This window comes from Crocuta crocuta, unplaced genomic scaffold (assembly GCF_008692635.1).
Source record: "Crocuta crocuta isolate KB4526 unplaced genomic scaffold, BGI_CrCroc_1.0 scaffold89, whole genome shotgun sequence".
Taxonomy (NCBI): Eukaryota; Metazoa; Chordata; class Mammalia; order Carnivora; family Hyaenidae; genus Crocuta; species Crocuta crocuta.
This window is the reverse complement of record NW_027551559.1, coordinates 2,902,879-2,919,497: the sequence shown is the minus strand read 5'-3', so window position 1 is coordinate 2,919,497 and position 16,619 is coordinate 2,902,879. Positions and strand designations below refer to the sequence as shown.

The 16,619-nt window shown below is 41.8% G+C and overlaps 1 protein-coding gene across 1 annotated transcript in view; it reads right to left on the bottom strand.

The window, feature by feature from the left end:
• The window catches only part of CTNND2 (catenin delta 2), a 784,902-nt gene that overhangs the window by 354,809 nt on the left and 413,474 nt on the right, over nucleotides 1–16,619 (bottom strand). The window contains exons 9-10 of the mRNA XM_077749452.1: nucleotides 15,518–15,712; nucleotides 2,985–3,171 (exon numbers count right to left, since the gene is read on the bottom strand). Coding sequence (XP_077605578.1) covers nucleotides 2,985–3,171; nucleotides 15,518–15,712 — 382 coding nt within the window. The remainder of the gene's footprint in view (nucleotides 1–2,984; nucleotides 3,172–15,517; nucleotides 15,713–16,619) is intronic.

Sequence of the window (16,619 nt, the reverse complement as noted above, 5' to 3'; positions counted from 1 at the left end):
GCACCATGGTTTTGGCTCACTTCATGATCTCATTGGTTTGTGGGACAGAGCCTGCTCTGCTCTGACAGCACAGAACCTGGTTGGGGGTCCTCTCTCTCCCTCTCTCTCTGCCCCTCCCCTACTTGCTCTCTCTGCCTCTCTCTGTCTCTCTCTCACTCTCTCTGTCTCCGTCTCTCTCTCTCAGAAGATATATAAATAAGTAAATATATAAAGAAAAATACTAAAACTCTTCCATGGAAAAATACACTGGTCTGTAGTAAGATTCATAAGGCAGGTATTAGAAAGCCAAAGAAATGAAAAATAAAACAAAGACTGCACATCCAGTTAGCAATCAGCAGAGCCAGGAGAACCATCTCGGTAATTTGTATCATTTCCTTCATCATTCCAAACTCTTACAGCCAAACACCAGGTACTACCATTCACTCGCCCTCTGAGAATAATCATAAAAGATGGGAGTATATTCTTTCCTTTTCCTTTATTATGAAAAAATTAGAATGTTCATGCCAATGTGTGCTGCCATGTCCTAAAAGTATGCATTCCAGCCCATGTACCCACCTGCCAGCAATGTGATCTTCAATGTCATTTAACACTCCGACTCTCCATTTATTTGAGGCATGAAGCCTATCAGTTTCCTTCCACAAAGGAGAATTACATCAAAGATGTAAATAAAAGTGCTTTGAGAATGTAACATGCTAGATACATACGTTGGGAACAGGAGAGGCTTACGTGGTCTGGTATTTTAAGGATAAATAAAACCTTCAAAAATTCTCTTTAAAAATGTATGTATAAAAGCTTGAAAAAGGTCTAACGACAAACAGTTTACATCATAGGCCATAGTGCCAAAAATAAATAATTCTGACCCTCAGAAGTTAAACCTATTTGGTCTAGTAAAATTCACCTTGATAACAATCAAAATTTATTATCCAAAGGAGGATACAAGAATCTTGTCATAGACGAATCGGATATTGAACTTGAATGTTAGATTTGAGATGTCTGTCAATTAAATCTGAACACTCTGACATGCTCCCTTTTTAAAGAACATTCTACAAGAAAGGCATTACCATACTGTAAGCTCCACCCATTTCTGCACGATGCCAGATTATGAGTTCCTTTTGTAATAATTAAGCCATGACAATCTGGTTCTGGTTCTAGATACAGTTCTGTTTTGTTGTGTATCTGAGCTGAGGATGCTGGTACGATTCTTTTTTCAGATTTAACACATAGTTGAGGGCTAATGACTAGCATTCTTGAAAATAACAGGGAATTTGTAATTCATATGACACAATGACTTACATATAAAATTTACACATACAAAAAATGAACAGCCTGTATTATTTATGATTAACATTTCTTATTGGTGTTTCCCTTTTTCAGTTTATAGTGAGCATGCAGTAAATGTAAGTGACATTATCCATAACTTCAAAAGGAAAGAGAGCCATGACAATATACTGAAAGAAGAGAAGGTTATAAAGATGACAGTAATAAAAATAGAAAGGATATACCATTTAATAAAATCAAATGCATTTGATATACAGCATAAAAGAAAGAGGCTAAGCTGTGGCTAGAGAAACAAACACATTTGGTTTCTTACTAAGCCATTTTCTCCTAATAGGAAAATTGAAAACCTTTCTGCTGGGGATAAAATGTTTATCCTTATTTAAATATATGGTGTTAAATAAAGCAATGCCCATTCAAGGATGTATTTTTCTATTTACTGTTTCCTAAGAGTTTACTCTTCATCTCTTTCTATATGTTTTCAGTAGCAAGTCAAGAACAATTACTTAAAAATAGAGAGTGCTGAGGTGTTATCTGAAGAACATTCTACCCACACCTACCAAAAGTGCTTTAGGACTTTGTGGCAGATTTCAGGACCTTTGAAACTGAAGATCTGGATAAGCACGCACTGCACAATGTAATGTAAGTATACTTCTTATTTCTAGCAGTTAGCTGTGAGCATTTATTACAATATTTTTATAATGGAGGCTCCACCAAATAGAATATTCAACATGGACCCTCAAAGTCAGTCTGAATTGTGCTAAAGGAGCTATCTCAAAAAAGTACTATAAAATGGTCCCATTCTTCCTTTTATGTTTGTAGACGTGATTTCTTTTCACAAAAGAATCTATGGAACCTCTCAATCCAGTACATATGTGCTTGTGCGCTCTATCAGAGAAAATTCCTTGAGACGAATTTTAAGTACACTTACCAGAGCCAAGTGACATGCCCTGCTATAAAGAAATACCAGAAATCTGACATATCTATAGTATTCACAGATGCAGATATATATTTATGGGACTCTATCAGCATAAATCAAATGGCTATGAATAAAACATCATTTAACCAATTCTAAACTTCAGAAGTAGAGCACCGCTAAATATCTCGCCACTGCTGGAAAAAAGAAAGCAACGAAGAAACACAGCTCCATAATAAGAATTTCTTTGACACATTACACCCAAGTTTTTAGCAATGCCCAAATATCATCAACCTAATGTTTATTTTTGGACACAGAAAAATAAAGGTAATTATACCTTCTAAATGTTCAACTTTTGGTACAATCCAGAAGGCATACCGGTTTACGCTCTGATACGCAGAAACATGCATACGTGGTGACAAACCATGGCTGCACTGAGACAAGAAGGCACTTAGACCGGGATATCTGAGGTCAAATGACTCAGTCCCCAGCTCCTCAATTTCTGTTGTACGAAAGAGCTGTTTCCAATCTTATTAGATAAATTATTAGTTGCTTTTGAACCACAAAACATACTAGACAGAGATCCATGATCAATACCCATATTCCAAATCGAAGGAAAGCTGGGTGTTAACCCAACCCAAAGCCAGCCCTTTCATACTCAGCCAGTGACATGAACGCAATGGTGTGACATCCATGAAGCCATGCCGTAACAACACCTGCTTGGAAAACCTCTTTAGACATCACGGTCGGGAAAAGAATAGGCTTTGTACCCACCTGGGATCTTTCTGAATGCTANGATTTGCTGTACGGAGACTCGACCGAGGGACAGTACTGCAGCTGTCGATAGGGGTCCGCGTAATTGGAGGCTGGGCCCGCGGCGTAGCTGGCCCTCTGGAAGGTGGCCGCGGCGGCGTTCTGCGGGCCATGCTGGCTGCCTGTGCGCTGCAAGGGGACGGAGTCGACACCGGGGGAAGATGGGGCTAGGATAGGAAAGTAGGGACAAAGTAAAAAATTGAGGACCTGCTCACAGAAGCGGTTAACCAGGTCTAGGCAGGGGGCGGGGGAAATTACACACATAAGAACAAAAAAAGGGTTCGGAAGAATAAAAACAATAATCTGTCATCGTTCAACCAGTACATTCAATGTTACCCACTAACGTGATCATTAGCATGCTATTTCCGAAATAAATAAACCTTTGGGCAATGGGGGGCGGGGGATGCATCCGTTCTGTGCTGATTGCTTATGAAACCCCAAGAGATGTTCCGTTCATCTCAAAGGTAAACTCTGAAAAGCCAAAACCCAGAGGATGCATAGGGAATATTTTATGAGGCATCATGGATAGTTAGTTCTTTATCGTTCAAGTTGAGAAAATTCAGGAAGTGTCCAGGTGATGTAACATTAATTTTATTAAGAGTATAAAGCACAGTTAATCATGTAGTTAATTTTCCCGGATAAAAGAAAGAAACCGCAAGCCTGGGGGTGGAGGTGGAGAGAGGCAGGGGCCCTATTTCCACAATTAGTCCTAGAGCATTAAACACAGGACTGCTCCGGCTCCTGGGAGGCAACTCCCCAGAGATTTTCACATGCCCCTTCTTCAACTAAAGCTGTTATAGTAGCAGATAAATTCGGTGGAGGATAGGCATGTGGGAGAAGGTGAAGACCAGCCCCGCTGCCACACAGACAAAATAATGAGCCGGCCTGGCTTTTCTGAAAGCATCTGCATCTTTTCAAAATGTCTACATTGTTCTGGGAAGAGTTTCCACCAGTTACTAACATCAGTTTGACGAGTTCCAAACCGAATTTCAGTTCTGCTTCCTTGGCGGATTCTTTTCAGTTCATTTCATGGCCTTGTTTTTATCTGGTTCTCAAAAATACTTGACTTCCAAGGTTTAATGACCATGTACAATGCAAACAGCATCTTTCATGTTAAGAGAATGTGACCAGTTATTAACTGCTGCAATGGTTTTTAGCCATGACCAGCCTTACCCAGAATCATTTCTTTTCTGGCATTGCAGATCAGAAGATATCCCAAATACACCCAGTGTTTGGATGCAACCATTTATATACCATGGGTGCTCTGCAGAGTAAGATTTCAATTATACATCATACCCCTCAACTCTGATTTCTGAGGGCTGATTAGTGGCTGGCAATAGAGCTTATTTTGCCCTCTCTCACACTACAGGACATATGCCAAATTACACACAAAAACTTAAGTCACACTGACCAAATGATTACTAAAAGAAGTTAAGGAAATCGTGTCAGATGACAAAAAAAAGGTGTAAAGTGAACTGAAGGAAAACATTCTAATGCTGAGAACTGAGTTTTCATTAGATTTCTTGGGGGCTCAGTCAGGTAAGCATCCTACTTCTGCTCAGGTCATGATCTCACGGTTCGTGGGTTCGAGCCCTGCATCGGGCTCTGTGCTGACAGCTCGGAGCCTGGAGCCTGCTTCGGATTCTGTGTCTCCCTCTCTCTCTCTATCCCTGCTCTGCTCACACTCTGTCTCTCTTTCCTTCAAAAATAAACAAACATTTAAAAAACAAAGAGTTCAGGGCTTCTCTGGATGCCTGGGTGGCTCAGTCAGTTAAGCATCTGACTCTTGATCTCGGCTCAGGTTATGATGTCGCAGTTCATGAGTTTGAGCCCCGCACTGGGTTCTGTGCACACAGTGTGGAGCCTCCTTGGAATTCTCTCTCCCTCTCCTTCTCCCCCTTCCCCATTTGTGCTCTCTCTCTCAAAATAAATAAACTTAAAAAAAAAAAGGTTAAAAAAAGAGTTCAGGGCTTCTCATTTCCAATGAATTGTAATAGTTAATCTTAAAATAATCAAAATGAGGAGAACAGCCACTGAGGCATGGTGAAAAGTAGTAACACATTTAAGAAAAACTTTCTGAATAAAAAATGTATGTACATTCTGAGGAGCAGTCTTTGAAATGATGAAGGTTGTCCTGATGGATTAAGTTTCAAAATGATCAGTTTAGACTAATGAACTTTAAGTTCAGAACCAGGAAATCTGTCTTATGTCTTTATACAATTTCTGGAAGAGTTCTATTTTCTCGTAAACTTACAAATGTGTCCTTAGAATTCATGTTTTAAAAACGTATGAACAATGTGCTTTATATTACAATGACGGGGGTTTAAAATTGAGGCCAGGCATAACCTTGCTTTCTGAAGAACAAATGCACAGAGGCGAACAAAATTTCATTTTCTAGAAGAGTTGTGACCAGCTAGCCAGCAAATCCAGGGCAAAAGGAGAAAACTAAATACACCTGACATTTTCTAGATAAATGCATTTTTTCCCTCTTTGGGAAAGCAATACCTACATTCAAGCTTGCTGAAAATGGTTACTAATACCAGAAGATAAATCCTTTTCTCTTCCCAGGTGTTGATAATTAATACAGTAAGTACAGTGATTAACAGGAAAGAAGGACAACATGGTGAGATCAGGAAATAATATTGAAATCTAAAAAAAACCAAAAAAACTAAACTTGTTAAAAAAGTAGTAACAGTAAGGTGAGGGACCTAACTAACCATGCCAAAAACTCTCAAGGGACTTTAAATTGAAAGAGAATATCATGAGAGGGTTTAAAAGAAAAACAAACAAATAAACAAAAAAACCCCACAACACTCACGGCAGCAAAGCCTGTAAGGACACTGGCTTCATGTGTGAAAATAGGGTGTGAAATGCAGCTAATTAAGCAGAAACAGGAAGGCAACATGTCAGTATTCCAGGAGGAAGAGAAGGCGGAGGCAGATTTATGAATACTGTTAGGCTTGTACTTGTACTTCACTTTGGCCTGTTTGGGGTCAGGGTCACGGAACTCATTCAGAGCCTGGCTTCTGAAGTTAGAGAAGAAGTGGGTTCCTATCCAGGCCTCTGGACAATTCTTGGTATGAGATGAGTGAATAACTGAGCTTTTTAAGCTCCGCCTTCCTGACTGTGAAGAGAACAAGGTGGCCTTATGGGATCATTAATGGCTTTAAAGACATGAAGGGTATGAAACATCTCATATGTAGAAACTGTTAAATGAGCTACTGCTATTTTTACCATTAACAATGTTAAAATCAACACTAGACAAGGGAATGGGACCCACTGCACTGGAGGGTGGGGATGGGGAGACACTTGCTTGGGTATCAGGCTCCAGAGCTCCCACAAAGGCTTTTTGTCTGCTAAGACCCTGTAAGAGAGCGACCACATCACTCTCACTTTACAGATGGGAAACTGAGGCACAGAGAGATTACGTAACTTGCGTGAGTCTGCCTGATCTAGCAGGGAAGGGGTCAAGCCCTTGCACCCTGCCTCCATAGTTTACACTTACAACCACCACTGCAAACTGGACCAGGTTTAAAAGGTCAAAATGTGTGCTGCTGAATTACCTTCATGGTAAGAAAACTTATGAGAGGCTTCAAATGAAGGGAAATGCCTACTAAAAACACATAAGATAGATAGGCTTATGAAAAATTGTTAAAAGTCTGTGTGTTAATTTATACCATTTCTCATCAAGTTGAACTTACTGAGATATGCAGAAAAACATGGGGAAAAATTCTTCACATAGAAAAACCTAACTTTGTTAATTTCTAGAAAAATCAAATAGGGATACTCATAGTTACCTTAATTTTATTTCCAAGTGTTTTTTTTTTAAATGTTTATTTCTTTTCGAGATAGAGTGTGAGACGGTAAGGAGCAAAGAGAGGGAGACAGAGAATTGGAAGCAGGCTCTGCGTTGGCAGCGTGGAGCTCAATGCGTGACTTGAACTCATGAACTGTGAGATGATGACCTGAGCTGAAGTTGGATGCTCAACCGACTGAATTACCCAGGCACCACTCAAAGTGTTTTGAGTCTTAGTTTAATCACTGATACCACTATAATTAGGAAAAAAGAGGGTGGACTCTGAAGTCTAAGATGGGTGAACAACTTCCGGAGAGATCTTCTTAGAAAATCATAATCGCCGTGTGGCATTTGATAAATGACATTTCGGAAGTATCATTCCTGAATCCACAGTTTAAACTTTTAGGGCAGAATAAATAGGATACCTGATGGGAATTTCAACATATAAAATTAGAATTCAAATGCGTACTGCCAAATTGAGAAAAAAAGAGACCGATCAGTGCAAAGAAAGAAAACTGCAAAATGCGATACAGATGGGAAGAAAAAAACACTCTCTTAAAGTGTGGGTCACGCAACTGTCTGTCTGGAAGAAAATGTGTGAGGCTCAAATAGATGTCAAACTAGCCATCAGTACGTAACAATGCAATGCCTTGTATTTCTTTCAGCATGACATCGAAAAATGACTCGGCGTCACACATTAAATTCTCCCTTTGTGCCCTGCCTGTTCAGACCTCAGCGTGGCACATGCAAACCATGGCCCCCCATTAGCAGGGATCAGTGGGTCACACTCTTAAAGACTTTCCTTTAACACGTTGCCTGAATTTCTGTCCCATCACACATTTTCTCTTATTTGAGCTTTAGAGCTCCGCTGACCACATCACCCGCCTTGCAGGATGGCTCTATTCACGGAATCTTCCAGGGCAAACATCTGAGGTGGAAGGTGCTTGGTCAGCTGGTTCAACACTCCCCTCTCTCCTCACTTGCTCTGAAAACAGTCCCTTCTCCCCTCAAAAAGCTCTCAGAGCTCAGCGAGCCGTGCTGCTGGTATCTTTGGGGAGATTTTAAAAGCAGCCTGTTCAGCAGCTGACTTGATACTTCACCTGACATCTACGCTGTTTACGAAATTATCTGTCTTCTCCAGGGCTACACAAATAAAGGTCTACTGTATAAAAGAGGTAAAAAGATGTTTTATGTGTACTATTTGCTTGCAATGGGGGAGGAGGGGTCCTTTTTCATAAACCAGACATTCTACTTGGATGATGAGAGATGGTCACATCCATTATTTACTGACCATAAAAAAAAAAAAAAGGACAGAATGCAATATAAGAATCTGGCACATAAAGAGATTTGGTTGCAGAGCTGGGGGGTGGGGTGGAATAAAAAGTAGAGCTCAACAAAAAGAAGAAAAAACCCTTATTTCTGTTTTTGTATTACTTATCTTTACTTTTCTGTATATTTGCATATACAGAAGTATCAAAACATAAGCTACACTTATACTTACTATATAAATACAAAATAGGCACACAATAAATTAATTAAATAATATTTCCTCTGCAATCTCAGAAAATAAAGATAGCTGAGGTGACATCGGGTCCAAGAACATGGCCGTGAACTCTCTTAAAGAGAATTCAACTCTGGTATTTTAGAGACAGAGACTTTAGCACTTGATCCTCCACATTCCCAGCAGTATTATTATTTAGAACTCAACTGTAAAGGCCTACTGATTTTCTACATTTTTATAAGCTGATCTGTGCTAAACTCAATGTGAAAATATTTGAGGGTAAATTTAATGTAATCTTTTTTTTTTTTCATTTTAATTCCAGTACAGTTCACATGGAATGTTACCTTCGTTTCAAGTGTACAAAATAGTGATTCAACAGCTCTACACATTACTCAGGGCTCATCATTAACATACTTTTTTAACTTCTACTACCTTTGCAGGGAGGGGCATTAATGCAGGGGTTTTAGTAGTAACAGAATCATTATTATGGTGTGGATGTTGATGTTTCTGGATTTTACCAAAAAACTGCTCCTACTAGCAAACACTCTGCCTTCCTTCAGCTGAGCTCAACTCAACTTTTTTGTTGTTGTTGTTGTTGTAATATTTATTGGTAGAAATAGATCTTTAATGCATACTTCGTGTTCATATAAATTCCACATTCTCTTAAGGGTTTTGTGTTTTGTATTATTTGGAGTTTTTGGCCTCCAAGTAAACTTAACATATTATCTATGCATTTGATTCTTCATAGACATTTTTTTTTAGATTTTAAAAGTAAATTTCAGAAACCATGCATATTGGTATACGTTACTTAATAGAATCCGAAGAATTGTCTGCACGTTCAAAAAAAGTCACAGAAAGGCTCAACTCAACTTTTTATTCACACCTCTTTAGGTGACGGATATAGGTATGCATCTGGAAGCCCTTTGTGGTTTTTAGAGGATATTTATCAGTGGTTTCATTAAAAGTTTTCTAGTAGGTTAATAACATTTCCCTGATTTTCTAGACTTAAAAAAAGTGGAAAAAAAAACCCCCAAGACGTTATGGAGTATCTAATTTGACTTACTCTAATAGAAAGCAATCACTTTTATAGTTTGAAGTAACAGCATTTAAGAAGTAATAAACTGCTAATATGCCATGTTTTTGTGGATGCCAATGATGGTTTTAATCGTATATGTTATTTATAGGTTAGTGAATAATCGTAATAAAGTTGTATGAATACGGAGGCTCCATGAAATGCCTGTATCACTTTATTGAGTAGTGGCCCATTATGGCGGAGAATTAAGATCTCTCAAACTATGTTCTCCACATGTGCAAATATTTTCATCCTGTTCTGTTTTCTTTTTCTGTTACAGTATTTGTCAACCTCACAGAGATAGTTAGCAGGTTTTCTCTTTGCAACACACCTATGATAATTCGTTTTTTATTACAAGCTGACACATTCATCACGGACAGCTTGTTTTCTCCACTCACTGAGAAATGCACTGATCCCAAAGTAAATTCACGCGACAATCAGCATGGCAGACATTGGCCATTTTCGTGAGTTTAGAAAGATGCATTTGGAGGGTGGGGGAGGGGGAGTATCAGAGTCAAGCATTTGTGTTCATCAAATGACTCCTAAGTTGACAGTTATTGGTATGTTTGAGTTTGAAATAAAAATTCGTGTGACTTAGTGTCTGCTTATTAGACTTCATCGTAAGCAAACCCATGAAGATCGCATCCTCCGTGTCTGGCTGTACTTCTTGTTATAGAAGCTCTGGTTTTGACAAGCCTTATCCCAGATGAAAGGTATGTTTTATTTAAACAGACATCCAAGTTAAAAGTGTGCCTCTTTAAATTTTCATCACGCAAGAAGTAAAGCTTCAGACACTGGGTTGATGTCCTGTAAAAGCAGGTGGGGAAATTCGCACCGCCATCGGACTCACTGGCCTGCCTTTCCCGGCCACAGAGCACACAGTTCCGCCTCCCTGCACGGGGACGGAACGTCGATGGTGGCCCCTCCTCATTGACTGGCTCTACAAGGAACGAGTGGCTGTCCTGTGTGGCAAGAGGAGCCTTTCTGTTGAGCAGACGCCACTGCTGATTCAGGAAGTGACCGTTTTGCCTCCTCGCGGGCGGCCAGATCTCTGGGGGCCACACTGCTGGCTTCTGTCCCAATCCCGTCCCCAGGAATGCGGGCGTGCTGCTCCACTGCCTCTCTGCCTTCCTACCAGGAGCACGTCTGGGGCCAGGGAGGCCGGCGGGCCATGCTCACAACCTGCTCCCTGGTGCTGGAACCGGGCGGTGGGGGGAGTGGAGGGGGCCAAAGGCCTGCGGTTCCTGTCTTAGAGTGGCCGGGGTGCATGAGCGGGCAGCGTCAGGGTGGGGGGTGAGCAGGCCCTCCTCACACGCTGCTCCGTGGCACAGCCCTGATGGGCAGAGTGCCCACCAGCTGAGTAACATCCTACTGATTTCCAGTGTCGAGTAGTGAACCTCGTTTGTAAGTTTCATCTTCCACAGCCTGGAGCCGACAGGCGGGGAGACGTAGGATTTCGACACCCTGATCCCCTAACCTGTTAATAATGGACATAAACACATGTGCGTAGGATCTCTCACAGAAGGGTGAGGTAGCTTTGTGGTTTGGGAAGGCCTTGAGGATCTTTTTGCCGACCCAGAGGTAGACAGCAAGTCCTCGTCTGAGTTGATGTCTGAGATTTAAATCAGTCTTCAAACATCCAAAAAAAAAGGGGGGGATCTCTGGGGGGTTCAGTCGGTTAAGCGTCTGACTTTGGCTCAGGTCATGATCTCATGGTTTGTGAATTTGGGCCCCATGTTGGGGTCTGTGCTGACAGCTCAGAACCTGGAGCCTGGAGCCTGCAGCCTGCTTTGGATTCTGTGTTTCCCTCTCTCTCTGCTCCTCCCTCGCTTGTGCTCTGTCTCTGTCTCTCTCAAAAATAAACATTAAAAATAAAAATCAATCAATAAATTAGTCTTCAGAGTAAATAACAGGGATGAGTGGCTATTATGGGAGTCAGAGAGGAAGTGGAGAAGGCATGTAGAGAAAAGGATGGAGTTTCTTTTTTTTAATTATTTATTTTTGAAAGAGAGAGAGAGAGAGAGAAAGGGATGGAGGGGCAGAGATAGAGGGGGACAGAAGGTCCGAAACGGCTCCGAGAGCTCCATGTGGAGCTTGAACTCACGAGCTGTGTGAGATCGTGCCCTGAACCAAAATCAAGAGTTGGACACTGAATCAACTGAGCCACCCAGGCGCCCCTACAAATACAGTTTCAACCAAGATGAACATTAAGAGCCCAGCTTCTAGGGTAAGACTGTCTGGGCGCAAAGGTTTAAAGACTGGCTGTGTAAAGCCTGTGGGACCCTGGGAAGGTTACTCGACATCCCTGTGCCTCAGTATTATATAAAATGAGCATCAGAACAGAACCTCCTTTATGCGGTGGTTCTGAGGACTTGTGAATCTATTCAGAGAATTTAGGACAATCCCTGAAAGTAGTGACGTGTTAACATGCCTCTGTCATCCTGACTCACCTGCTCTTACTGTAGGGACATCTAGTAATCCCCTAATTTTTTAGGCAAATACATTTGCCTTCATTCCTAAAGGTTGATGTGAACAAGAGCAAATGACTTTCAATTCCCTGAGCCCATCACCTCGTTGTAACATCTGGAAATGCTTTAGGGGTCAAGCTGAAAGAACTCCAACCAGTGCCCTGCTACTCAAGGGCTGAGACATAAGATTGGTTGCTCAAACCACCTCAGCCACAATAAGCCAAAAGTCAGTGGCCCCTGAATACTGTGTCTAAGAGGCCCTATAAGACCCTTACAAGAAACTGGGGTATTTGCTCTGGGCCTGGAAGCCTCTCATAGTTCTGCATGAGAAGTCTCCAGAATGGGGTGTGCACACCACAAGGTGTGAAAAATGACCTTCTGGGGGCGCCTCCTCCTGGAAGTTGAAGGTCCATACTCCATCTCAGCTCAGCTCATGATCTCAAGATTTGTGGGGTCCAGCCCTGCCTCTGGCTCTGCACTGACAGAGTAGAGCCTGCTCCCAAGAGTCTCCCTCTCTCTCAAAATACATAAACTATCGGGGTGCCTGGGTGGCTCAGTCGGTTAAGTGTCCGACTTCGGCTCAGGTCATGATCTCACGGTTTGTGGTTTCAAGCCCTGCGTCAGGCTCTGGGCAGTGCCTAGAGCTTGCTTTGGATTCTGTGTCTCCCTCTCTCTCTCTGACCCTCCCCTGCTCACAGTGTTTCTCTCTCTCTCTCTCTGAAATAAATAAAACATTAACAAATTTTTTAAAAATAAAAAAATACATAAACTATCGAAAAATGACTTCTTGGATATAATAAAGCAATCTTAGAATGTTTCTTTATATTAATTTGTAATCCTGACTTTTACTAGATATACTTTAATAATATTGTATAAAATGTATACAATTCATAAGTAAAGGGTATATGCCCACATTAAAGGCATTTTCTCTTACATATGGGTTTTGAGAGGGACAGTGCCTGGGGTTGCAGGGTTAGCTAAGAAAGCATAAGGACTTGAAATGAATTAAGTGCATAAACAGGGAGTGACCCGAGCAGGTGCAGGAGAGAGCGAGCCTGTGGATTTATACTTAGGAGCCGGAGAGAGGCGGCTTCTCCCCACCTGGCATCCCCAAAGACCATCCATGCACTTCTGGAAATGTCCATACTGTTGCATAAATCAGCAGATTTCTTCCAAAGTGCCTCAAGCTCAAAAGGGCGGGCGGGGATGGGGTCTTGGACATCTGGATGTCGCAACCTCAGCAGCTCTCTGCCAGGGGAGGGATTGCTGTTACTGAGAAAACCCAGGCAGACAGGTTTTTCTCCTTGATGCATTCAGAGGACACTGCCGGCTTCCCTTGTAAGAAGGATAAACCCTTGTTCGTTCACTCAGCACGGTGCTCCCCTGATGGCTTAGAGCAGGGGTCGGCAAACTTTTTCCATCAAGGGCCAGAAAGTAAATATTCTCAGCCTTACCCACCAGATGGTCTCCATCACAACTACTCAAGTCAGCCGCTACAGCGTGGAAGCAGCTAGAAATGATACAGGAAAAATGGGCGTGGCTGTATTCCAGTAACTTTATTTATAGACACTGAAATTTGGATTTCATTGAACTTCTACATATCAGAAAATATTATCGCCTTTGACTTTAAACCATTTAAAATGTAATCATTATTTTTAGCTCATGAGCACTCATCAAATAGGTGGGCAGCTGACTTTGGCCATGGGCGAGAGTTTTCAGACTCCTGGCTTAGAGAAAATACTAGTTTTGTTTTGTTTTAAGCGTGAACATCTTCCCCTGTCTTTGATCGGACAAGAAGAATGAAGTATTTTTTTCATATTGTAGATACATTTTTATGAACCCCCCAGAAGTTTATTAACAAAGGATAATTCAAAAAGCGTATGAATGCATAATCCCTTTTGTTGTCAGTTTTTATGAAAAATACATATTGAACATCACTGAGGTGGTAATCTTTGACTTTTGTAAAGGGTGTATGGAAATAAAATGACCTTAGTTAATATTATGCAAGCAACTAACTCAGATAGGAGTGGTTCTCGCAGGCTGACAATGAAAGAAGTCTGACAGAGGAATGGGTATTCCTGAGGCGCCTAGGTGAACTCAGTCGGTTAAGCGTCAGACTTTGGCTCAGGTCATGATCTCACAGTTCGTGGGTTCGAACCCCGTGTCGGGCTCTGTGCTGACAGCTCAGAGCCTGCAACCTGGTTCAGGTTCTGTGTCTCCCTCTCTCTGCCCCTCCGCTGCTCATGCTGTCTTTCTCTCTCTCAAAAAAAAAATAAATAAATAAATAAATAAAAATTTAAGGGGCGCCTGGGTGGCTTAGTCGGTTAAGCGTCCGACTTTCGCTTGGGTCATGATCTCGCGATTCGTGGGTTCGAGCCCTGCGTCGGGCTCTGTGCTGACTGCCAGCTCAGAGCCTGGAGCCTGTTTCAGAGTCTGTGATTCCCTCTCTCTCTGACCCTCCCCTGCTCACGCTGTCTCTCTCTCTCATAGAAATAAAAAAAACATTATAAAAAAAATTTTTTACAAAAGATTAACTGAGTACTCCTTTTCATCTAAACCAAGATGTATTATTAAAGTTGGATGGAATTTATGATGTCAGAAATAAAAGAAAGAGTATTTTGTGCCATTTTTCTTGTGGTGCAGGGAAATACTGAAATGTAAATATCAATAATCAGCCATAAAAGCAGCTTAACTTGTCTGGATTTCAAAACGTGTAATTTAGTATCATGATGCAGTTAACAAAATTGTGATGTGCTACTTCCTGGTAACTGGAGGTTACAACAGGCTGAAGTTGCAGGGCCCTGTGTGCCAAGTTCTGGACCAGAGCTTCCCTGTTCCCACGCCTCAGCCCCCCGTTCAAGGGTAACACATTATCAGTTGCTGTATGCAAACCAGCCACATGCTATTTTCTAAGTTTCCTTAGCAATGTGAGGCTTTGTAATAAGTGCAGTTCTCAACCTCTTAATTATATCAATTTTATACTTAGATGAATGTTCTCTGGCACATTAATGCATGACATTTAACCAGTTATTTTGCAAATGACCACGTATTCTGGAACATGCTTGCCTTTCTTTGTATACCCGGTGGTCGTGTTCAATTCAAAATATGTATTTAATCCAGGAGAGCTATAGGGTTGATTGAATCATATGCGATTGTCAATATCTGACCTTTAAATGGTAATTTCATATGATTTGACCTGATCGTGTTTATGGAGTAAGGTCTCAGTTCGCCTTACAAAATATGCGACATTTTCTTAAACAGGCAGGTTTTCCCCAAGCTTGCCAGATAGGTAGCCTGTATCGTGAAAGAACACTTACCAGCGTTAGACATATGCCTTTTCTGTCCTGCAGAATGACTACGCTTTCTTGGAGTACTTACATTCATTAAGTATGTTAATAATGACACACAAAAAATTAGCTCGTCTTTCAATTTGCCTGTTTGACAAAATAAGCTTACAACCCCCGTTACACTTCTTTCATTTAAAAGAGACTCAAGGAGCTAATGAGTCATATTTGGTTTCTCTCATTATCATCCCAGACATTCATGATAGAAGCAGGTCATAATGCTGGTGAGGAGACAGGATGTGGAGGCGCATGCGCGTGCACCTTTGATGAGCTCCCAGGCAGAGCCCCCCTCCACTTTGCACAGACCACGCGGGTAGGCCCTGAATACACACCTGTGCTCGTGCGGTACGTGCCGGTGTGTGCTGGCGGCAGAGGGTCCCCTTGGCTCTGGCTGAGACTCCTCATGGGGGGCTTCTGATACACACGGTCCTCATAGATGGGGTCTATGTGGTGCTCTGGGGACTGCAGGGCCCGAAGCTCTGGGCCCAGGTGGCCGTGCTGGCTGCTGTACGAGGCCCGGGACCCAGCTGAAATAAACAAATAGGGGACATTAAGACCCAAGCAACATCCAAACAGCTTGTTTTATCAGAGACATATTTGAATTTGTTTTTTGCACAGAAATGTTGAAATCTGCAGAAAATCAAATGAATAGCATGAAATGGCAGCAATATGTCAAGCTAATCGGCTTATCGGCATCACCCAGCTGCCTTGCTTTGCTCCCAAACCTGATCTCCCTATAAGGATGATGATGATTCTGAGATAAATCCACCCTGAACAGGGCCAGCGAAACATCGTTTTTCTCGGCCTAACGAATGTGGCTGGCTGCCTTACTGAAGGAATCAGGCAAACAGCTCAAACCTAAAAACCTCTCATTATCCCATAGTCCTTGGACCTTAAATTCTGCAACCGAAATTATTATTTAAAATGATGAGCAAACGAATAACCATGGCGGTAACCCATCTTGATGTTGTTCCTGAAAAGTGAGCCAGAATTCGTTCTCAGCAGTCTCTTCCCGGACAATGAATGAATGGAAATGTTTGGACTCACAACAGCCTAAATTCCTAAGAGAAGCAGATTTTAAAGAAACAGGTATTCAAGTCACATTTCCTTTTACTCTTACCCTCCAAACCGAAGCCCCTCATTCAGTCTACCTTCCTCTAAAAATAAGGTATGAGTGGCTGTCACTAACTGGTTTAATTTATACATTGAGTGTACACATCGCTCGCCTTGTCGTGTTTGTAAATCCTTATTTGTGTCATTTTGTTGTGTTGTATGGGAGGAGGTGTTACTCTGGAGCAATGCTGTGGACCAGGGAACCTTTGCGGACCTGAGGACAGAGCTTTCCGTGGGGGCTAAGAGGTGAAGCTGACACACGGAGAAGAAGACATTGACTGAGAGCCAATATGGTGCCTGAGGTATGGTCAGAATCACAGG